This window comes from Abramis brama, assembly GCF_963993115.1.
Source record: "Abramis brama genome assembly, chromosome: 1".
In the NCBI taxonomy this organism is placed as follows: domain Eukaryota; kingdom Metazoa; phylum Chordata; class Actinopteri; order Cypriniformes; family Leuciscidae; genus Abramis; species Abramis brama.
In genome coordinates, this window is record NC_139963.1 from 26039075 (window position 1) to 26064607 (window position 25533).

The window sequence follows — 25533 nt, forward strand, 5'->3', positions numbered from 1 at the left end:
TCTGAGCATGACTAAGAGGCAAATGACAAAGACGGTTTCTTCAGTTTTCATTTCCTAACATCACTGACTGCAAAATGGGGCCCCATCAAGGTCTCTCCATTACTTTCTCAGTGCAGCGTCTGCCTGTGTTTCTCTTCACATTTACAAATCAAATTCTGTTTTAGATGTCCACATTACTGGTGTCCAAGAGACAATCAAAGAACAAAAGCACCCTATTGCTTATTAAAAAGTTTCTTTCATTTCTTATACTTCATTTCTCAGCCTACAGACACCTGCTGTCATTGAATGTAGCCCGTCTTTTGTTGTATGTCATTCGTCTCCTCCTCCTGGGCCCTTTCTCTGTTTTTGGTTTCGTTTTTCTGCTCAGCAGGCTAAAGGGACGTTTTAAAGAGAAAAGAAGGTTTATCCTCTCCAAAGGAGCACAGACCTCTCGCCACCACAGTGATATCAGCACCGGTGAGTGAATCTACTGACATGTTCAGAAATGTATTTGATCTAATTTGTAGTCTCGTACAAAACCATAAGCAGAGAAGTAGCTTTGATATTTTTAACATGGAATATTCATTATTAGCTTTATGATTAGACCACAAGTAGTTAACAGAGCACAAAAACATTACAGGTAAAGCTACTAGTAACATTTCACCTTTAAATGTTTGAAAGTTGCCAAAAGGTCTAAAACTTTCTCTTGTTTTTTTGCTTTTTTTTTTTTTTTTTACAAATTTACCATAATAACTGCAATCCAGATTTTTTTTTTACCAGAAAGTAACAGGGAAATTATTACTTGGTAAACTTTACAGCACGTGACTAGATGCATTTTTGTGCCCGAATCAGCAGGAACTGTGTCAGTTATTGTGTAACAAAATTTTAGGAATTAAACAGAGAGTTCTTTATGGAATTGAGTCAAGAACCCTAGGGTTCTATATAGAACCCCATTGGAAAGTGTACATAAACACTAACCATTTTTGATTAAAAGTAAATGGCTTCCACTGTGTTTTGGTGACTGTGTGTGAATGTAGATGGAGATCACTCTTAGATCATACCAGGAGGAAGTGGTGCAGACGGCTCTAAAGGGGGAGAACAGCATCATCTGGCTGCCCACCGGTGGAGGGAAAACCCGTGCTGCAGTTTATGTTGCCAAGAAACACCTGGAGACTACAGCCAATGCCAAAGTGGCAGTGCTCGTCAACAAGGTGAAGCCAGATCACTGCTCAGTTACACTGGGTCTGTGCATAATATTGTTTGGATCTTTTTCTTTAGATTTGCATGCTGAGTTGATATTTTCTTTGTTCTCAGGTGCACCTGGTAGACCAGCACTTTGACAAAGAATTCAGCCCTTATCTTGGGAGGCGATACAGGATAAAGGCCATCAGTGGGGACAGCGGTGACAAGGACTTATTTGGGTGTCTGGTCAAGGACTCAGACCTGGTCATCTGCACGGCTCAGATCTTGGAGAACGCCCTGAACAGCACCGAGGAGGAAAAACACGTGGATCTCACAGGTAACAGATGATTTTGTAAGACACACCACAACATGATTTATGTGCTATTTTTAGTACATAAATGTAAGAGTGGCTCTTTACATGAATATTGTGTCCAATAGAACATTACCCTAGCTGTACAGCACCCCCATTGTACAGGTCTTGTCTTGACTGCATCAAAAAAAACCTTTGTAGTTTTCATTGTTTTGACTTAGCCATATTTCTAACATGCAGTCAAACGTGACACTCAACAAACCAGTTCAGATATTTCATGTGTTCTAGCTCAAGCACACCTAGTGCAACTAATAAGGCCCTTGATTAGTAGCATCAGGTGTTCTTGAGACAACCCCTGTTTTGCATAATAATTTTGAGACTGCAGAAGTCATTAAAAGTTGCATTTTCAATTGAATTTGGGGAAACCACTTGAAAAATGTGTTGTTTTGAGCTATTTCAATTACTTTTGTTTGATTTGTTAATTGCAAACAGCTGAAAATCTGTCAATTTTGGCAATAAACCTGATTTGCAATGGGGGTTGAATAATTTCGATTACAACTGTAAATGTTTTGTCTCCTTTTCTTCCTGTTACTTACAAAAATAAATAGTCTCTAAATAAATTGTCTCTATTTAGACTTCACCCTGCTGGTCATAGATGAATGTCACCACACGCAAAAGGAAAGTGTCTATAACAAGATTATGGGCCGCTATGTGGAGAAGAAAGTGAGAAACGAAGGAAAGCTGCCCCAGGTTTTGGGCCTCACAGCATCACCTGGTACAGGAGGAAATAAGTCACTGGATAAAGCTGTGGAACATGTCTTGCAGGTGTGTGTGTGCACATGTGCACATTAGGAACGATACAGCTCAAAAGATACAGCTAAAATGACTATATCTTATTACGATCATCAACATGGATAATTGTGTATTTGCTCTGAAATGGCTTTTTGCAAATATTTTGTAAATATTCGATTAGATGGTGGTACAACCCTAGTGCACGTTAATACAAAAACCAGCAGAAGTTTTTTTGCTTTATGAATTAATGGTGTCACTTTACAATAAGGTTTCAATTGTTCTTCTACAGCATTTATTCATCTTTAATAATGATAATCTCAACATTTTAACATAAAAATTTGAATCTGTTTTCATTAATACATTTTTATAAACTAACATTAACAAAGGTTACAATTTTTTTTGTAAAAGTATATATTGCTCATTGTTCATGTTATTTAACACATTAACTAATATTAACAAATGAGACCTTATTGTAAAGTGTTACCAAATGAATAAAATAATTCTTACTATTTCTCTCTCATTTTCAGATCTGTGCCAATCTGGATTCAGTAATTGTGTCCACCAAGGATTATACACCAGCGCTCAAGAAAGTCGTCCCTAGACCCAAAAAGCAATATGACATTGTTGAAAAAAGAGCTCTGGTACTGTTCTCCGTTCGCTTCCAGACTGCACCTCAGTCATAATGCCATTCTCTACTGCACAACTGCTTGAATGACCAAAATCTGTGTATGTTTGTTTGTGTCAACAGGATCCATTTGGCGACCACTTGAAGTTAATGATGTCAATGATTCACGAGTTCATGCCATCAACGGTGAGCCGTAGCCTGCGGGATATGGGCACACAGGAATATGAAGCTGATGTGGTGGAACTAGAGAAAGCAGGTTAGATGTCATTGCAACTACAACTCTTGAGTTGTACATTACAAATCCCCCACAAAAAAAAAAAAAAAGACTTGATTTGATGGTGTGTTTTTGGATCAGGTGTAATAGAAGAGAACAGACTGATCGCTCAGTGTGCGCTGCATCTGCGGCAATACAACGATGCTCTTCTCATTAACGACACCGTTCGCATGGTGGACGCGTTCAATGTTCTGGACGAGTTCTACAATTCAAGGAAAAACAAATTGCTGGATGGAACAGACTTCTTTCTCCAGGGACTTTTTGATGGTGTGGATTTTTACTATGCTGTAGTTTATTGTGATGCTCTTAAAGGGCATTACATTTACTTTTTTCAACTGTAGGCCTATGCCTTGTATTTTCCAAAAATATTTTCTTCATACAATGAAAGTATTTAATTGTGGCACTGTTAATTTTCAAAAAGGACAAAAATATGTCTGCACCATATCGGTTATGGGCTAGTGTTATACTTTTTGTATCGCACAAGTCAGTATTGGATATATATATCTGCTGATATTGTATATTTACTTGTGCCTACTCATTTCCCCTATTTTTACATTTTGATTACCTTTCTGTCATCTAACACTGACTTCTTAAAAAAATACTAATCATTTAACACTATTAAATGTAATCTTTAGCAAATCTCAAAGTGGATAACTATTTTAATATTGTACGTTATAATGCTGTGATGTCCAAATTCACAAGTAGCATTTAAAACCATTGTTTTTAGTTTTTAGTTTCATTTTTAATTTATTTTGATAAAATAGCATCAAATTTTAATATATTATATGGGTAATCTGTCATAACATGGATATAATTATTGGCCAGAATGTTATTATTGGTGCAAAAAAGCTCCACATGACTATGCTTTATTTGCATTATTCATTTGTCTTGTGTTAAGTCCAAAATTTGCATTACTAACAATCAGCTGATAAAATCTCAACGAGTCGCACTATTGATCACGAAGCTGATTTTTCTGCTCTTCCTACTCAGAGAACCGTGTGGAGCTAAAACAACTGGCCTCGGATGCCCGCTATGAAAACCCCAAACTTGCCCAGTTGCAGCTCACGCTGCTGGATGAGTTTAGAGAGAAAACGTCTCGCGGTATAATCTTCTCGAAGACGCGCAGGGGCACACATTGTCTGTATGACTGGGTGAACACCAACCATGAGCTGCTGAAGGTCAATATCACTGCTGGCATTCTCACTGGAACGGGTACTGGTGCCGCCCACATGACCCAGGTACAGCAAGAAAACATCTCGAATGGTTTCCCTAGATCTTCTAAAAGCATTTGTTGGTCGTGTTTAGTTGAGAAACATCTAGTAAGAAGGGAATCCAGACTAATTCTGAATCTGCTAATAACTTTATCTACTTGGTATACAGTATGTGTCTGTTTTTTGTATTTGTTCTTAGTGTGAACAGAAGGGTACCATCGCATCTTTTAGACGAGGAATCCACAACCTCCTCATCTCTACCAGTGTGGCTGAGGAAGGACTTGATATTCCAGAATGCAACTTAGTTGTACGTTACGGGCTGTTGACCAATGAGATCGCTCAGCAGCAGGCCAGTGGGCGGGCTCGAGCTGCGAACAGCGTCTACTCAGTGGTGGCTGAAGAAGGTGGGCGTGAACTGCGCAGGGAACTGACCAATGAGTATCTAGAAAGTCTGACCTCAAAAGCTATTGAACAAGTACAGAGAATGAGTCCCAGGGAGTTCAGACTCAAGGTTTGCTATTTAAACCTGGCTTTGCATTTCATATAATAGAAAAACTCGAAGTATTCCAATTTCATTGCCTAAAAAACATTTCTCTTTCTGCTTGTTAGATACATGAGCTCCAACAAATATCTGTTCTGATTCGGATCCAAGCCGAGAGGAAGAAGGATGAGAGGAAGCAGCGCTACAGTCCTGCTCAGGTTCAGCTTCAATGCAGAGGATGTTTCCTTCAGGTCTGCAGTGGAGAAGACATAAGAAAGATAGAGAATTCACACCATGTCAATATCAAGCCTGAGTTTAAGTGAGTTAGTCCTCAGTACATCACAGTCAATATCAGAGACCAAATCATTCTGGAAAATGTAGAACAGTGATGAATATTTTAATGACATACCATACACAATCTTGCAGAGAAGTCTCATATGCTCACCAAAGCGGCTAATATGAATCATATAAAATATGAATTACAATTTTTGTATTTGAATATGTTTTAAAATGTTATTTATTCCTGTGATCAAAGCTGAATTTTTTTCAGCATCATAACTCAGTTCTTTAGTGTCACGTGATCCTTCAGAAATCATTCTAATATAATGATTTGATGCTCAAGAAACATTTATTATTATTATTATCAATGTTCAGAACAGTTGTGCTGCTTAATATTTTTGTGGAAACCGTAATACAATTTTTCAGGATTCTTTGATAAAAAGAAAGTTCAAAAGAACATCATTTACATCATTCCTACTATGATGATACACAAACATGTTTGTGTTTGTCTATTTCGTAGGAGGCATTATAGAACTGGTGGGCAAGTGGTTCTGGATAGGACTTTTGAAGATTGGGAGCCTGGACGGGTTATCAGATGCAGTAACTGTGAAAAGGTTAAAGAAAAAAAGAAGAATAGATCACATTGTATTATCCAAATAAACATAGGAAGAACTTCTTCAGAATAGTGAGTGACCTACTTTTCTCTCTCTCTCTCTCTCTCTCTCTCTCTCTCTCTCTCAGGACTGGGGATTGGAGATTAAATTCAAGAAGGTGGCAATACTCCCCTGTTTGAAAATAAAGAACTTTTTCTTGAATACTCCTCAAGGCAAAGTCACTCGCAAGTACTGGAAGGATGTTGAGTTCCAGGTGACAGAGTTTGACTTTATTGACTTCATGAGCAGTTTCCCTGACCTGGACTTAGACGACTGACACAACTAAACTCAGTCAGATCCCTGTAACCCTCACTGTGCCAGATTTTCTGTCTGCAGTGAGCATTTCTATAACAGTGGCTTTCATCTGGTAAACTATTGATTGCTGTTTATCCTAAAAATTATTTAAATGAAATTATTTATCAGCTTAATTTAAAAATGAAATTATCCATTCTGATTACATCTTGGTTATTCATGGATGTTGGGGGGGCCATAGAAGCTTTTGTGGTTGATTGTGATAGTCAAAATACAGTTGGGAACCTCTGTTCAAAACAATATAGCTGTTTGTAAACTTGAAATGTTTGTACTTCAAATTCTACCATTTACTTAGTAGTTTTTGTCATTTATGGGTTTTGTTTTATTTGCTTTTGTCTGAGAAAGGTGTGTGCATGTGTGTGTGTTAAATGTTTTGACAGCATATTTATCTTTAACATATTTTCATTGATTTATCTGTTGTCCCTCTCAGGGATCAGGACTGTGCTGCTCTATGATTATTAGTTATTGTTTACATGACTGTGCAATATGTCTATAAATGCACTCCAAGCTCTTAATGACCCTCATTGCACAGTACAGTAGTCTGCTCAGACCGTCACTTTCAGATTTCTCGAACATCTACATATATTCATTTAACAGATGCTTTTAACATAAGTGACACACTTTGAGCCTTCATTTATAGACTCAGTTTAGGTTTGTTTATAGTACTTAAAACTGTTTCTCAAAAAAAGAAAATATATTTCTCAAAAAAAGAAAATATATGTCTTATGAAATATATGTCTTAAATATTCTTTAAGTTTTAAATTTCTACATAACATTAACACATGAGATTCTGTATATTGCATCTGTAATACATTTTTAAAATAAATAAAACAATTATGCTCTGTATGTGATGTGTTTTCGTCCTTATGATTGCTTCACAAGTGGATACTTACTGTTATGAACCTGTATGTTAGCGTGAGAAGACAACAAAAGCAAAGGTTAAAGATAAGCTCTTATTTCACGATGCGGAGTATCTCAGATTGATAGATTTTCAAACGTATTTTGTGTCAGCCACTAGATGGCGCCACGCAGTTTTGCTTTCTTTCTGTTAATTGTGAGTTTCCCCTTAGTTAATAGGTTACTGTATGCACCTGTGATTTGCCTTACTTGAACACTCTTGGGTTTGTTCTACGCGACTGTGAGTCAAACCTATAGACAGTGGCGTCATTGTAAAAGTCACTAGCCACCTTATATAGTCTGCACGTGGGTTCAAAACTACCTGGATATTTTGGAGGTCAGTTTTGCTCAGTTCGTTTTTTATAGCCTACTGTATATATATTAAATGCAAAAGAAAAAGAAAAGCCTTGTTGTCCTTAGGCTGACAACCACCAGCCATGTGATGGACAACTGCAGCATAAAAGGTATTGTGCTGACGTGTAAATATAAATATAAAAAAAGTATTTGTTCGATTAAACCGTCAAATTATGTAGAACATTTTAGGATTAGTCCAAATTGTCTGAAGAGACTCGATTGCTTTATGATGAACAGATTCCATTTATTCACATTTAAAAACTGCTGTGTAACACACATGCACCTCATTTGTTCTCACATGTCAAGCGAATGTGCCTGAACTTCCGTTTACCACAACTGATAGCCTATGTGAGTTGATTAATGTTTATGTGAATAAAAGCCTAAATTCAATCTGTTCATCATATAAAGCAATCGTGTCTCTTCAGAAAATGTGGAGTACACCACTTCATTCATATAGATTAGTTTTACAATCTCTTTGTGAACTTTTTGAAGCATCAAAGTGTCAGTATACTATAGCTCCCAACAGAGGGACTGAAATCTCTCAGATTTCATCAACAACATCTTCATTTGTGTTCTAAAGATGAACGAAAGTCTTGCGTGAACTATCCCTTTAGGCTATTTATCTGACAAAATTATTTGGCAAAACAAGCAAACTAAAGCTACAGGTTTTTTCTACTTGGCATTTTTTTTTATAGAAACACAAAAAGCTCACAAGAAAAAGCACACAATAACTACAACATAATTAGTTATTAATATTTTATTGGGTTTCTGTTGTTTTTGCATGCATTCATACTTTCTTTGTATGGCAGCTTGGCCAAAAAAATGTCCGCACAATGGGGTTTCATTGCATTATCACAAATAAAACAATTGTCTCCAAGCACATAATATTCTTAAAAAATCTTTAACAAATATTTGAATAAAGGGTGAAGATGTTTGTTCCTGCCATCATTTTTGGCCACTACTGTGTTTGGTAATTATACACATTTATTTTTTAACAATTTGATTCTTTAATTAACAATTTGAAAAAAAAAAATATATATATATATATATATATATAGATTTTTTTTTTTTTTTTTTTTTTTGATTACATTATTTAACAAAGACATCAGTAGCAGTATCTGGGCTTCCTACTAAGTAAAATGATGCCATTAAACAAATATTTAAAACATACCGTCTTAATATCTTTAGCTGCATTAATTTAGAGAATCTAATGGAGTAGTAAATTTTAATGTTAGGTACGATTAATTACTGAAAATTGGGTTATTTATTAGTTTATATAGATAGATAGATAGATAGATAGATAGATAGATAGATAGATTCTTGTGTTAATGTTTTATTCAGTGTAATCAAAGCAAAAGAGAGCCAGAGCCATAGGCCTGGGGTTGGCATAAAGGGCAGTGTTGTGCCAGTGTGGTTTTGCATGGATCAGTGCTTCAGCAATGCCCACAGCACACATTTAAACACACACGCACACACAATGCCCACAGAATCACACGCATCCACGTACACATGCTGCTCATTTACACAGACTTTAGCAAGGACATTAAAAGTCAAAGCTAAAATTCTGTCACAGACAGGAAGAGCTCAATCACAGATGTGACAAACCTTCACTCGGTTTTCTGCTAACACTGACTTCCTTAGCATTTTGATTTTCTTATCATGTCTGTATGTGTTATTTTTGCTTTTTGTGTGTGATACATCACCTAGGCATGCTTAAACTTTAGTAGTCAAATAATCAGTCAGTTATTATCTGTGCGTAGTGGTGATAATGTGACAGATTGGTTTATTATAAGTCGAGTGGATTCTGATTGGCTCTCAACGTTTTAATCGTTGATCGGCTGAATAATCATTCTGAAAGGGATTCCAACAATATTGCTCCTCTGCGTCATTATAATTATAGCTGTGGTGTGGACTTGGTTGAACCCAATCTTACAGAATTATAAACTTTATATAGGTATCCATTGTGTAAGGTTATTATAACACAATCAACCCTGTAAGAATAAAACAGACAATAATTACAGCACATTATCCTGCTTATTATATGGCTATTTACCACATAAGTAAATAAATGGTAATAATTATGTGAGTAGAAAGAGGTGTGATATAACTAGCTCTGTGTACAGATTGTTGCCAGGGGCAACAATATACAGTTAGTGTCAATGTACAATAACATTTGGACACTGAAAGCCGCAACCGACCAATCAGAATCAAGTGTTCAGGGAGCCGACTCAGACAGTTTACTGCAGATGCTGTTTTCAGCAAACGTGAAAAGAGATCATACAGCTTAACCACAGATTTTAGGGGGGTTAAGGTGAAAGACCCTAAAAAGAGTCTAGCTATGGGTCAGAAATATAAACAACACTACAGCATGCACATAAGCACGCATGGCGCAGATGTTGTTGGTGTGTGTGCGCTCTAGTCTGACGTTATCAGACAGGATTAATCATGTCAGCAGGGTTCATAGGTGTGTTTGGGTTTGTGTACGTCTCTCTCTAGCTCTTCCTTTGTTTGTGTGTGTGTGTGTGTGTGTCCATAGAAACCCAGGTGCAAAAGAGATGGCGAAGGAATGGAGATGGATGAATGGACTCCGCCAAGAAGACAAAACCAGATATTTCTCCTGCCGTCAGTTTAAAATGACTCAGCACACATATAGAGACTGAGAGACATTCCTCTTAGTCCAACAAAGAGCCTGTAATCAAAACCAAATGTTATAAAAATTCCTACCCAATGGTTGTGGTCAGTTCAAAAGCATTGTAAAACAAAATTACATGTAAATACGGACTTGTCTAGTAAAGCAAATCTATATTTCCGAAATTGCTTTCCACCTTCTATGTAGCTAAACATGGTTTTTAATTACTGATGCTCACATGCAAAAGCGAACCTATTCAGAGACATATGCTTTGCTTTTTGTGTCCAGCTTGTAAACCCAGTTATTTCAGTCCATATATAACCATCCCACCACACTAACATGTTGAGACTGTATATAGTTTGGTATATAAAAGTGGAGTGATTAAAGGAATAGTTGATTTCACTTACTGACCCTCATGTTGTTCCAAACCCATATTCTGCCTTTATTTCATGGAGCACAAAATGATTTTAAATAATGTTAACAAGTCTTTTCCTGACCATAGTGATCTTTGAAGAGCCCAAACATGAGAATCATGTGCCATATCCCCAAAGTCTTTTGAATAAAAACTGAAATTTAATTCACTAAAATTATTTTTTTCCAGTGAGTTGTTTCCATGAACAACCTTTAATATCCATAGAACCTTTTGAATGCAGGGTTATTCAGATGTTCTTCACACTGAGAAAAAAAGAAGAAGTTTATTTTAAGACCTGGCAGTTGCATAAACCGCCAAGACTAGTCTTACAAGTTAGTCATCAATTTGTTTTTTAAGTCAGTTGCATAAAAACATACATTGGTCTAATTTGATACTGAAAAGTAAGACTGACTTACTGCTAGCAGGTCATACTAGATCTTAAGACAGTCTTAAAGCTGCCGTCGGCAACATTTTTTTGATGGGGGGGTTCGGTTCTTACAATTGATTGGTTGGGTCCTTACATGCGCTTCGTGAGGCACACTAGCACACACACGCAAGGTCTCTCGCTCCCTCTCTCTATACGTTCTTATCCCGGTAGACGTAGAATCAACAGCTAGATCAATGAGAAAACCTATGATTACAACGACCATCATTTGAAGTGTCACACAGTTCTGAAATTATCGTACATTATAGGATTTTTCCCATTATTGATCGTACATCGTACAGAGGTCAAAATTATCGTACAAATACGATAATTATCGTACATCTGGCAACACTGGGTCCAATCAGCGCAGGGGGGTATGAGATCTGGCTGTCAATCACAGGTCGTGCACAAGCCACAGATCCCCCCTCCCTCGCGGCGCGCACGTTACAATATCACATGCACACGACACGCCTGAAGATTGCACGAAGCGTGATGGCGGAGAGAAAATCTACTGACAAGCTTCCATTTCCTCGGTTATTGCTATCTATGGATAGATTAGCCAGGGCAGCCTACCTCCGAGTCCATGGTGTTGATCGATGCTGAAGAGACTGAGCGTTCACAGAAAATCAGGTACACATACATGCACGAGCACGACCTCGATTCGCTGGTAGTGGGGGAGGGGCATGAGAGTTGTAAACATTCAAAATTTTGGCTAAGTCGACCCAATCTGCCAGATTTGCCGACTGCAGCTTTAACATAATGGCTAAGTGTATGCAACTGGCCCCTGCTCACTGAAAGGATCTTTGGGGGATATTGAAAAAAAAAAAAACTGACTCAAAAGAATGATTAATTCAGTATTTGGATTAAAAATAAATAATAATATGCTTTATCTAGACTTCAAAACTCTATGTTGCTTTACAGAGGCAAAAAATAAATGTGAACATTCTTCTTGAGTTCCACTCCCTGACTATGTTTTTAACAGCTCAACAGACTTTCCTTGAGTAATGACCTAAATTTTAGTCTGTTCCTCAAACAAAGTCATTGAATGACTTTGATAAATAATAACAGAATTAGTTTTTAGGCTGACTATTCCTTTAAGAATGCCAGAAACTAATTTTTCTTCAACGTGCTGTGTGTCTGTCATTATCGGCACAGTCGCACTGTCTACCATTTTTCCTTCAGTCTTTCTTTCTCTCCTGCTGTCTTTGTCTCTCCCTCCCCTCCTCCTCCTTTTGTCCATCTCTCTCAGGCTTCTATGAAAAACACCCTGTCAATCTTGTTTTCTTTTATTCTCCCAATTTTATAGTTAATAGGCTCCTATTTTCTCTGCTAAGATGCTGTGTATTAATGATCAGGTGGACTGGGCTGTTTTTTTATTTTTTTTTTATTTACCATGCTGAAGAGACTGAAAAAAAAGAGAGAGAACAGTGTGCATAGATTGTGTATTCGTGTGTGCGCAAAAGAGAGACTGAATGGATGTGTTGACTCTCTTCAGATAGCCAGTAACAGCCAGTAAAAGACAAGGAAATTGGCCCAAATGGGGTATGGGTAATTTCACATCTGCTGTGTTCAATCAACCTCTATCTGGCTTTTGTGCAGGCCAGCTCTCGACAAACAGGCAGGTGTGTGTTAGCATGTGTGTTTTTGACTGTGTGTGTGAGTGAGGTTGCTAAGCACAGTACAATGTGTAATACTGGAAAACAAAGCACACAGTTCTTTAGTTTGTTTGGACAACACATGCAAACCAAACTACACAAACACATTCAAACAATACCTTGGTTGAACATATACTGAACATTAAATACCTTCACAACTCAAAAATATAGGACACGACTTGATTTTATGCATCCGGGGTTGATTGGAAAGCGAAAAGTGACTGTTATATACCAGAATATGGCCCAGTGGATAAAACATGACATAAGATGGATTTTGTGGCATCCGCCGAAAAATAAAATTGTTTCAGAGTCAGAGCAAGTTATTAAATTTTGATGAACAATTGCAAAGATAATCAAATATTGACTTTAAATTAACAAGCATTTATTAATTCAACTTATTAGTCCACAACGAGACATTGTGCATTAACAAAATGTATGGGTCTGTAAGAAATGAATACTTTTATTCAGAAAGAATGCATTAAATCCATCAAAATCAACAAACATAAAGACATTTATAATGCTACAATTTTTTTGTATTTTAAATGTATGGCATTACATTTGTGCCAAAAAAAGTGTTGACCGTGTACAATACATTTACGTCTACTCTTATGCCTTTGTTTTATTTGTGTTGTCCTCAACTCAACGTTTTCAACATTGATAATAGAAAGAAATGTTTATTGAGCACCAAATCAGCATATTAGACTTCTTTCTGAAGGATCATGTGACACTGAAGACTGGAGCAAAGTAAAGAAATAAATTACATTTTAAAATGTATAGAAAGGTTATTGAAAATTGCATTTATATTTCACAATATTACTTTTTACTATATTTTGATCACATACATATAGACTTGGTGAGCAAACTTCCCTTGACCCACATTTTGAATGGTAGTGTAGGCCTATGCTACTTTTGAAGTCCACATGATAATGACGCACAAATAAACAGTCAAACAGTAAGTTGCTATCCCAATAAAATATCTGTAATCAAGCACAAACAATACTTGTCACAATTATTAGTGCTTTTGTTTTCCTGAGATGCAATGTGTACAGCGTTGCTCTCTTACCTCATGTTTTGATTCATTTCTTTGCTCTGACGTTATTAATATGAGCCACTGTTGAGAAAAAAACACTTAGAATCCTGTCCGCTTCCTCAATCTCATAAACAGTAGGGTTATTTTGATTTAGCTTGTTCTAAGTAATCAAAAGAACCAATTAGCACTATGCTAACATAGTAGGCTAAGCTTACTAACTGAAGGATAATGGAAAACAAACAAAGGGAGATTTTTAATTTGACAGATTTTAGCATCATATTACCTGTTTTAATAATTAGGAATTAATACTCAGTAAAGAAAGTTTATATCACTTCAGTCAGCCATATAATATTCTGCAGAGGGAATATACACAATATGCAACAGCTCTTTAACTCCTCTGCCTTCTTCTAAATTCCTACTTTGTCTCTCTGATCTATTCTTTTTATTTCTCAAATTGTGTATATGCAGTTGTGAAGGTGTACATTTGATTTACTGTTTGTGTGGATTGTGTGGTTAAATGGATTAAAGGGGCTGTCATACATGTATCACAATAATCACCTGAGAAAGACTTGGGGAATCTGTGATAATGTATTATAATAACTTTCTTTTCTGTAGCAATCAGTCTAGCGTGTGTGTGTGTGTGTGTGTGTGTGTGTGTGTGTGTGTGTGTGTGTGTGTGTGTGTGTGTGTGTGTGTGTGCGTGTGCGTGTGCGTGCTGGGACTCGTGTGTAAGGTGGATGTTGGGAAAGTGGGTTTGCTCTGGCGGGAAATGGCTATTTATGTAGCTGCAAATGGAGTGACACACACACATATGCTTTTTCTCTGTTTCACACACACAGACAAGTAATGCACACTGCCCTGCAGGCATAGGCAACCTTCACTAGCCAATGTAAGCCATTGAAAGGACAGGAAAGAAGTGAGAAACAAGCGGGGAAGGAAGGTGCGCTGGTGTTGTACGGAGTCATAAGAAGGAAGTTGAGGAGAAGATGGATGGATAGAAAATACTGTCTGAAAAACAGAAAGAAGTGGTTGTTTTGAAATGCAAGAGCATTTCAACTGGCCACACTTGTATTAAACAAGTAGCCCAGTGTTTCTCTCAGTAGCTTCTGGCTCAAAGCTGCCTACTTCCACCCCACCTCTACTCCACACTGGCCCCGGTCAACCCACACCTCCACAGAACTCAACGCAGTCCAAGTTCTGCTTCCATATGCAAATCTGTCCTCTCGGGGATGCACTTTATTTCACAGTACGTGCACTTTCAATGTAATTACCCACTAAAATACTGAGTGTAAGGGTTAGTACCTAGTTACCCAGTTAGTGTCATTACTACAATATGTATATATGTATGTACATGCAAAACAGTCCTGTAAAATAAAGTGCTATCCCTCTCGGCCAGGAAAACATTTGCACATTGCACATTTTTGCAATTGCAAAAGTGATAAGTGGACTAGGGATGGTCACCTCACCACACTTTTTACTGTAACTTCTGTCATCTTCAGTCACATGATCCTTCAGAAATCATAATATGCTGATTTGGAGTAGGCTATATAGCTTTTTTTTTCAATGAAAGATCAGAGGAACTTAGCCCCGGAGTGACCACAGAATATAAGGATGTAGAAAGTATTCTTCTCTGAAGCTTTATTTGTAAAATGAAGATACATTTAAATAACTCTGATTGATTTTAATTAATGGATGCTCCTGAAATGGCCCATAGCCCAGCAGTAATGTGCTTTAAAAAAAAACTCATTTAAGGATTTAAGGAAGGTCCCATATTGTACACCTTTCTGAAGTTTTATTTTAGGTGTTGATGTCCTTAAGAATATATATTTGCGTTATAAGTACCAAAAACCATCCCAATACATTTTTACAGCTCCTTTCTCAGGAGCTCTGCTAAGAACAGGTCGATTTTGGCCTTTCTAATTAATTTTCATGAGCAACGGCCTGTTGTTTTCTGAGTGACGCACGGCCAGGCCAACCACAGGTAACTAGGCCTTGGCTTGGTGATGCTTACAAGTAAGGTAAATAAAACACCTGTAATGATAGACATTGCTGAGTGAAATGTTATCTGGCCTTATATGTTCGAGATGGACTCAGACCCCGAATCGGCGACGACAGGAGACAAGCAACCACCTCCTTACTTTCGGCGTTATTGTAAGAGTATTATAATTACCATTACATCAATTTAAATAGATTTAATGTTAACGCTAATTTAAACTGTCTGTAAACAAACTCAGACTTTTTTTTGTCAAATTTGTTTTAAATCTCCAAAATATGTACGTTAATAGCTAGTTATACACTGATTTTGAAACACTTAACTGCTTTATAATGTAACGTTAGCAGACAGACACTGAATGCAGTAAGCTATGTAACTATTGCTTTCCATACAGTGGTAAATGTGCAAAGATGCCCATATAACGCGAGAACATATGCTGCAATTGACGCCCAAGGTAAAGTTGTAAAACTATGAACTGTAGGGACTGCAGCATCTTTGAGGAGGAGCTTCTTTGAAAAAACAGCATTGAACTGAGCCTGATTGACGAAGCAACCACTTGTGAACTGTGCAGAACAGACGTTTAATGTCGAACTAAATTGCTGTGGCGTTTCTGAATAAATAAACATTAGCCACTGTTCTCTTATATTTATGTTGTTTAGAAGCCTGTGCAATGATGTAGTTTTCCTGACGGTGGGCAGTGCTCGGGGTGGTGACTGAAGGCGGTGACCGAGTAGTTCTGACATCACATTTATACGGAAGTCACAACGGCTCGTGAGAAGGCACAGCTTTATGCAGGCTGTGTGCATTTGTCTGTGGATTGACTATTTTGAAACTTATATGGTAGTTTCATAGCCCCTAGTCCTCTGTTATCATGAAAAAAGCCAGGAAATTTCAGTTTTGACAATATGGGACCTTTAAAGAGGAGTCGATTCCCCTTTGGAATCGATTCTCGAATCCAAACGGCTTGGAAATGTTGAAAACAGTTGCACTGCTTAATGTTTTTCTGGAAACCGTGATAAAAAAATTTCATGATTATTTGAATAAAAAGTTCAAATGAACAGCATTTTGAAATAGAAATCTTTTGTAAGAAAATGTTTTACTGTGACATTTTTTATTAATTTAATGCATCCTTGCTGAATAAAAGTAGCCTATTAATAATTTCTTAGAAAAAAATCTAACTGACCCCAAGCTTTTGAACAGTAGGCTAATTATTTATTTATTTTTGTTTGTTTGTTTTATATATATTTTTTAAATAGCATCTTAATTCTTTTTCAGTGCTTATATTTTAAATCCATTCCAAAGTTTCTCTTTTCTTACGATTTGTTTGTTTTACGTTTATATATTTGTTGCATAAAAGCACTTGCTCCACCTCATTTGACCAGCATTTTAAGTGTGACCCCGAGTAACTTCTTGTGTGAACAAACCATTAACTTGAATGTGCCTCTGATGCTTTTCAATCAGATGAGCGGTGGAGGATTACTGCTTTTCTGGGGCGTTTGGATTGAAAATGAAAAATGCACCGAATGAGAGAACGATAGAGAGAGAGGATTAAGGGATGAAATTAGGTTTGGATGACTAGTTCGTGGGTGCATGTTAGTATTGCATCTAGTTCTGCTCCGTTACTGTGGGTCAATAATTAGAAAGGATATGCATGCTATGTGCTAAACGGATCTTTGGCAACAGATTCAGCATTAACGCATTTTAATGGGTTAAATGTGTTGCAGGTGCAGATCAGGAGGTTTCGTTGTTTAACGGTGAGTTTAGGTAATGACAGCCCCTCACAATGGCACACTTCCTAATGGGTTGGCAATCAGGGTGCTTGGAGGATCCAACCCTGATATTATTCCATGATTTCCCACTAGCCGTGAGGAGTGGCCACAGTGATTGGAGCAATGTGAAAGGAAGTGGTTTTCCCTGGTCCACTGATCATATCAGTTAGGTCCCAGCTCATTTCCTTTGACTGCTTTTTTTTATACATTGTCGGCTAACTGTATGATTGTACATTTCTGAAATATAACTTAGACACAGTCACCTCTGATAACAGATCACTCTAAATTGTAATGTAGACACATGCATTTTCTGTAAAGTATGTATTTTCTGTAAATATGTATTGTGAAAAGTTGCTATAAATGTGAATTGGAATTTATTTGAAGTGTACAAACTACAAAGAGGATGAATAAGGTGAAATGTTAGATGATTATACTCGTGTCCATGTTCTTAAATGCCTGAATGGGTATAGCTAAGCTACTGATTGCATTTACCATATTGGTGCATGTCATATAAACATTTCTAAAAAGATTCATTCAGATATAAATTCTAAAAGCATATGTTTTTATGCACTGGTTTGCATCCCTGAAAAAGCAGGAAAACAGTATTGTATCTTTTATGGACTGTGTGTTGAGACCCGACTTTAAAGGTTGTATCAGCGATAAATAGTGTACTATTTAGTGTACTATTTATCGTGTACTATTTACTCTAAACCAAAATAAATAGTGTTCCAACCAATCACCGACAGGGGTGGGTGTTGTGAGGTTTTGCGCTCGTGCACGGCTGCCTATGGCGGCTGATTCACCCACCCCTGTCGGTGATTGGTTGGAACACTATTTATTTTGGTTTTGAGTGGTTGGTGAAACCGACTGTTTTTGTGTGCAGATTTCAGAGCCTAGGCTGCCTACAGAGACGTGTTTTTTTGACGGCATGCTTATGGGGCGGGCAGCTAGCGGATCGTTTGGAAAGATTAGATGAATGTGATCATGTTTGGCCCTGAAATCGCTGATACAACCTTTAAAGATGAGTATGTCTGAATCCTTAGTATCAATAAAAGAGTAGGAGAATTACCTGGGTGACATACTAATTCTCACGAGATTCGGACGTTCGTATACTTAAGGTGATGATACACAGGGCAACTTTTTGAGCAATGTTGCTGGGCAATGTTGCCGTCAACGGGCAACCAGATGAGACACAAGGCCCACGATAAAAATTATCCAGATAGAAATGTATTGCCCATTTTCAATGGGAAAGTGCCCAAGCAACAATCGCTCAGCAAGATTGCCCAGCAACATTGCTCAAAAAGTTGCCCTGTGTATCATCACCTTTATAGTGCGTTCGAATATGCCTAACGTTACTTACCTACTTTATAGTAGGAGAAAACAGTACGTGAAAGGAGTATGTCCGAAATATCATATTCATAAAGAGTAGGCGAGAAGTTCGTGGATGACTTACTGCTTCAGCTCAGATTCTGAAGCATCCATCGATGGATACTTTTCTATCCCAGGAGGCCACGGGAGAGGATACATCATAAGGGGAGCTTATTTTAAATGTCTATTTACATCTGACAGGAAAATATTCTATACATATTGCAGATGAGCACATCACGTCACGTCAAGCCAAGCCAAGTCAAGTCAAGTCAAGTCAAGTCAAGCCAAGCCAAGTCAAGTCAAGTCAAGTCAAGTCAAGTCAAGTCAAGTCAAGTCATCTTCGTTTATATAGCGCTTTTAACAATGTAGATTGTTCCAAAGCAGCTTTACAGTGATAATAGGAAATTAGAGTAACAGAGATTGTTTTGGCTTTATAGCAGCTCTAGAATACAGTTATTGTCCGGCTAAAGTTAGTTTTGATTGATTCACTTCCGTCGCAACAATCGTTAGTTATTAACTTAACTGTTAGGGCCGCTAACATGACACCGTTTTAACATAAAACTCTTAAGTTCTCTCTGTGCAAACTTTAAAATCGCGAACCTGTGAGAACGCTGATGGCGTGCACATGCGTATTACGAGTTCAGTCTATAGGTATGTGCGTTTGAATATATGTGTGTAGTCCTTCCCTCCAAACCAACCCTCAACAAACGTCTTGTCTGGCCTTAAAATTTATAATACAGAATTTTGTCGCTTCTGCTTAGCCACGCGAACCGGAATTATCCCGACAACGCTTTATCTGTAGAGAGGTAAAGAGAAGGGAAAGAGGCCTTCACAGGGGAGGGACTGGTTGACACTTCAGGACTGCGTTGTCATCGTGTCCAGGCGCAGGTCCTTCATCAGATCTGGATACGGCCTGGATCCGGCAGACTGCTGTAAACCTTGGATAAACAGAGAGACTAATATTAGCGTAGACGCCATCCTTCTTATTATGTAACAAGGTTCCGGCTGACCTGATCTATGCAGCCTAACAGTAGCTTTGAACTGACAGAGTGTGTCTGCTTCCCGGACAATGTTAGGAAGACTGTTCCAAAGATTTGGTGCTGAATAGGAAAAGGATCTACCGCCAGCAGTCGATTTTGATATTCTAGGTAGGCTTATTATCAACTGGCTGGAATTTTGAGATCACAATAAACATGAAGGACTATAATGACATGAAATAGACACCTGAGTGATGAATGTGTGCTATTATGTAGAATTCACTGTTGTCAACACGGTTTACATTAGATAAACGGTCTGTTACTGCGGTAAATAAACTAATCTATAAAGTAACTAAACAGTTATCTATTTTATTTGTCCATTAGTAGGCTACTGTTGATAAATTGAGGAACATTTATGTTGGATAAAGAGTGAGTTAACACATCAGCAACAACCTCAACATGTAAATGTAGTATTGAGCACATAAATCACAGACGTAACGTGAATCTTGTCTGGATGTTACAGGGACAGCTGAACAGATGTGTGTTTATCCGGTGGAGAGTGGTTGATGAAGGAATGCTGCCATCAAAGGCTTTGAGTGAGTATATTACAGAAATTGATGACAAAATCTATTTAAATCTTAAGTTGTAGTTTATTTTAATCATTGTAATTTCAAACAGAGCTATTACAGCACTTTTCTGATTCTTGATATCTGTGCATTTGTGGGGGACCTGAAATAAAAATATAAAGTAAAATAATTTTGTTACTTCTAATACAGAAATCACATGACATTGTGCTGTTAAAATGACTGCTTTTGTATTATGTTTGTCCATTTTTGTAGGATCTGAAATCTTTGCCGGCTGGTGTTGAGCACTGAGGATGAGGAGCCCAGAGCTGAATCCTGGAAATGGTGCCATGGATGAGACCCTCCATCACTCCACCTGAACTGATTGCCTCAGATTGTGAAGCACAGCGCATCACGCAACAACCTCAGGCACGAAGGCACTGGCTGTGAAGAAAATAGAGCACCAGTGTGTTTTCAGCATGCCAAAGGTTCACTCTATATGCTTCGCTCACAGGAGTGTTTGCTGTTGAGACAAGCCTCACAGGGTTATGTTCAGGCTCTGTATGAGGTGATGAGGCAGACAGTGCACTAAGGTAAGGATAGCCACCATGTCCCTTTCCCATCCATGAAGGTAGGAACGGTTTTCAGCTGATTCATCAGAATAAAGCCGAAGAATGAGAACCGCTGTGTTGAGACGGCAGTAAGATGTAGGTTTCACCACATGTAAATATGTGATTGTTAGAACAATAAGTTTGAATAAAGCTTTGTTTCATGTGTTGTTGACTTGTGTATATATATTTATTTATTGTGATGGTTACTTTTTTCAATCTTTTACTAATTTATTCATGCTTATTGTTGTCAGTAAATAAAATGCATTAATTCATTGCTTGACTGAAAATTGAGATGTGTTCACTGTATTTATCTAGTGTGTATTCATGCATAGCTATGTCATATGACAAAACAAATTACATTTTGCTTGTTTTACTAAAATATATAATTTTCAGTTAAAAAAAAAAAAGTCATATAATTAAGTATTGGTCAGCATTTATCATTATTATTGTGCATAAGTGTTGGGGTGGACTAGTAATGCCATTCATTTTGGGGTAATCTTAATTTTTAAGGAGTGATGCTTGAATTTTCCCTGAATAAAATGAAGTTTTCTCCAAAGGTGAGATCTTCTCGCAGCTGCCTGTACAGACATTACAAACGCTGAGGAAACTGTTCTAGGTAGGGCTGTCGAGTTACTGATGTTAGTGCACCTGTCACTCATGTCATTTTGTTATTGCAGAATTTATAGTTACATAAAGATCAGGGAAAGATACCATGGTTGTATCTTTCAACAATGAACAATCATAATGACAAAAAAACAGAAAACATAATTATTATGGGTTTGTGTACATCATAATATAAGATTATATACACGGGGAAAAAAGCAGAATGACAAGGTTAAATATCTTTGAATAATTCATCATAATACATAAAGAAAATGCATTTTTTATTTGCTATTTATAAGCCTGAGGGATGAAACAAGGTTTAAATTCAACAAGAAAAAGAGGAAAACAATGGCGATTTAAGCGACTTTTGCTTGTGGGTGAACATTTTTGCATTTAAAATGAAGAAATTAACAACATATTCAAGAGATGACGATTTGGGGGTTTCGTAATAAAAGTTATATCTTTAAAGATAAAACTGTGGGTTAAAAATATAAGAACTTAAATCAACCCATAATTGATTGGTTACTACAATCACAAAATAAATGGGCAGCTGTTTCTTCAACAAGACCACAATGAGCAAGTTTCATCAATAGATATTTACAGATAGATGAGTTAAACCTGTCACTCATATCTTTTAAGCTGTTGCGCTTGTGATAACGTCGTACGTCACATGATAACATCAACATGGCGGATGATGTACGGATTGCATTCATAATTAACGAGATCAGGCTATATAGTACCTACTCTTTTAGCGCTCGTAAAGTAAGTACTTATTGAAATTAAGTACCTACTCAGTGAGTATGCGGTTTCGGACGCATCCACGATAGTGTCCCATTTGTCATTTTAGGTGTCAGAAGGATGCACGAGAGCGCCCCCTTCGCGGTCGATATGCGCTCTCGATGCACACTTTTGCAGAGCCCGCACTGATGCGAGCTCTGCTGCAGACTTCTACACGACTGTCAAAGCGATGTTAAAGGTTGTATCAGTGATTTCAGGCCCAATTTCTTTTTTATCACATTCATCTAATCTTTCCTAACGATCCGCTAGCTGCCCGCCCCAGTTGGTTTCACCAACCACTCAAAACCAAAACAAATAGTGTTCCAACCAATCACCGACAGGGGGAGGGTGTTGTGAGGTTTTGAGCCAGCTTCTTCTTCAGCTCCGACTTCGCGTGCAGCCGTGCCAGAGAATGTCTAATAGGAATCGGGTGAAAGATACACATTTAGCCATATAGCCCCATAGACTCCCATTCAGTCTGCACTCGCCCGCGATCACCTCCAGTGGAATTCTAATGGAACTGCAACCAAGATCTATACAATGGGGCTAATAGGGAGTGCCAAGGCTCTCCGTAGACGGGCTCTGGCCGTGCACGGGCACAAAAGCTCACAACACCCTCCCCCTGTCGGTGATTGGTTGGAACACTATTTTTTGGGGTTTTGAGTGGTTGGTGAAACCAATTGTTTTTGTGTGCAGATCTCAGAGCCTAGGCTGCCTACAGAGACGCGTTATTTTGACAGCATGCTTATGGGGCGGGCAGCTAGTGGATCGTTAGGAAAGATTAGATGAATGTGATCGTTTTTTGGGGGGCCTGAAATCACTGATACAACCTTTAAGTCCCAAAAGTGCGGACTCGTAGGAAGCCCTTTTTTTTAGAAAAAAGATAGGGTGAATTTATATTTCATGCTGACTTTAAAACTTTTCAGACTAATGCTTGCCATTGAGTGCAAAGTTAACAAAAGAGTTGGCTATAAGTTATATTATAAGTATAAGAAATAGGCCTGCGATTTGTTTGTTTTTGTCTGTTTATGTAGCATTTAAAATGCATAAGTATTCAGTTAACTTAGTTTCAGTATTCAGATCACTTGAATACTTCAGCTGCCTTTACATGATTAATCAATGAGAAAAAGATTTGTGTTTGTTGATGCAACTGTGAGTGCATGTATTTTCAGTGAAATGTAGGCCCTAAATGGGTTTGTGCATGTATGTCCATTATATGTAAACAGTGTGAATATCTGTGTGCATGTAAGTGTCCGTTTGTTTTCTGTTGATGTGCTGTAAAGTTCAAATGTGCTTTTGTGTGGGTGGATTAGGTAAAGCCATTCAGCTGCGCCTCTAGTCAAGGACTCTTATCATTTGAGTATCTCGCTAAAGGCGAATCATCACTGGGTGACATTCAGCCTCTCTCCTCTGGTCTGGGTCATTTTAAGAGCCTCTCTCCACCATCACATCTTTCAGAAGCTTCACTTATAATCACCCTAAAGAGATGTCAGTATCAACATGGACAACTTGACCATTAATACATTTTTATTTTCAGTTACAATATTTTGGGTCCTATACTTTTTACATAGGTTACTTTAACTACTATGTTCTAACATTTCAATTAATAATTAGTTAAAATTCACTTTGTAATTCAGTTGTGTACATACATGTTTTTATATTGTACTATATTTTTTAAATACCTGTATGTAATTACATCTGTAATTAATTTCTATAATTACACTATTGATCCCTTACACCCTAACCTTACCCCTTACCCGGATCCCACCTCAATAGCAGAGAAAGTGTTTTGCAATCCAATATGAACACAAGAAGTATATTGTACTTATTTATTGATGTAAGTACATAGTGGTTAAAGACACCTAATATACAGTGTGATCCAATTTTGGCCTCCAACGATTATATAAACAAGATAATCGAGATTATTTTTGTGCCATATTCTGTTATATTAGTTTGTTGAAGTGTACTCAATCTTTTATTTTTAATAAACTTTTTTTATTTTATTTTTTTATATTATTTAAGTGTATATATAAAAATCTCATTTTTACATTCATTCTTTACCCAGACAAATAATATTTAAAGGAAATCCATTATTAAAGAAGCAAGTTTAAACAAAAAGGCATAATGATTCTAAATGATTAATTCTATACTCATATCAAGGCAGACCACCTGAATGAATTTGAGCAACAATGAATATAAAGCTTGAGAAAGAATGTAATATGTAATTGGTTGGAGTGTGTGTGTGTGTGTGTGTGTGTGTGTGTGTGTGTGTGTGTGTGTGTGTGTGTGTGTGTGTGTGTGTGTGTGTGTGTGTGTGTGTGTGTGTGCGTGAGTGCGTGTGTGTGTGTGTGCGTTTGTTTGTTTGTTTGTGTGTGTGTGTTTGTGGATTTAAATTGTTCTTTCTACTCCCTCCTACACTCATATCAGCACTCAACAATGACTCACTCCTTCACATTTCATGTATAACACTGAGTATAGAAAACTAAAGGGGTCTACAATTTATATTCAGTATATGTTGATGTGTGTGTGGATGTTTTGGTAGCATTGTAAGGAACAAAAAGCATGTATTATTATGTAATTGTGGACTGAATTAATGAATCATTATATAGCCTATTTAAAATGGCCACAGTGATCATAGAGGGTCCTTGGAATTGAGGATGGGTGACCTTTGTTCTATTAGTAACCTGAATGATAAATCAGTTGAGAAATAATATAGTGCATTTCAGGGAATAAAAATACATGAGAGAGTGAGCGATTACTTTGTGTTTTTAAAAAACACTGATGCCATTATCACAATATTGATTTATTTTCATACCGTTTTGACACGCATTGCACCTCATATCTTGCTGATCAAAGAAATGATGCAATTGTTGAAAGCGATAACTGCGGCTGAACAGGACCTGTGTATTCATTCATGAGACGTTCATTGGGGTGTGAAGGTGACCAGGGTCTTTCGATTACACTCTGTACACCTTAATGGTTTATTGATTAAATACAAAATAATTAAGAGCCACACAGTCAGTGAAATGAATGGACTGGAGTCTATTGGCTTGAGGACAGCTCCCTAGAACAAATTACAAACAAATGCTCTTCATAAGAGTCAGATGTGTTTGAAGTATATTTATTTACTCTATACAGTCTCTCACAGGGATATAGATCCCATAAGGTTACAATTTCAAAGAAGCATCATTGACACAATAAACATGGGTTTATTTACAATGCTAGATCATATTAACACATGACACATTGTTGTAAGGATGCATTCGACACAGGTTACCTTGAACAAATATATTTAATTGAGAGGAAAACGCAAAATGAATACAGAATGGCGCAGCATATATCAGCCTCTGTACAACTCTGCGTGACTTCTGGG

General features: G+C 37.4%; 1 protein-coding gene and 1 long non-coding RNA gene across 2 annotated transcripts; both read left to right on the top strand.

The window, feature by feature from the left end:
- The first annotated feature begins 331 nt into the window (after positions 1-331).
- On the top strand, positions 332-6944 carry dhx58 (DEXH (Asp-Glu-X-His) box polypeptide 58). Its single transcript, XM_084134592.1, has 12 exons — positions 332-456; positions 1017-1190; positions 1294-1498; positions 2106-2296; positions 2791-2904; positions 3012-3144; positions 3244-3429; positions 4153-4400; positions 4573-4884; positions 4983-5173; positions 5654-5747; positions 5875-6944. The coding sequence occupies exons 2-12, from the start codon at positions 1017-1019 to the stop codon at positions 6061-6063; spliced, it is 2037 nt and encodes a 678-aa protein (XP_083990718.1). The 5' UTR covers positions 332-456; the 3' UTR covers positions 6064-6944.
- A 4340-nt stretch (positions 6945-11284) lies between these two features.
- Positions 11285-21005, top strand: LOC311090960. The gene is made up of 3 exons (XR_014607979.1): positions 11285-11444; positions 20130-20202; positions 20446-21005. It is a non-coding gene; the product is annotated as an uncharacterized lncRNA (long non-coding RNA).
- The last annotated feature ends 4528 nt before the right edge of the window (positions 21006-25533 follow it).

Coding starts and splice junctions, on each gene's coding strand:
- dhx58 (XM_084134592.1), top strand. CDS start 1,017: ATGGAGATCACTCTTAGATCATACCAGGAGGAAGTGGTGCAGACGGCT. Junction 3,145..3,243: donor GGTGGAACTAGAGAAAGCAG/GTTAGATGTCAT, acceptor TTTTTGGATCAG/GTGTAATAGAAGAGAACAGA. Junction 4,885..4,982: donor CCAGGGAGTTCAGACTCAAG/GTTTGCTATTTA, acceptor TCTGCTTGTTAG/ATACATGAGCTCCAACAAAT.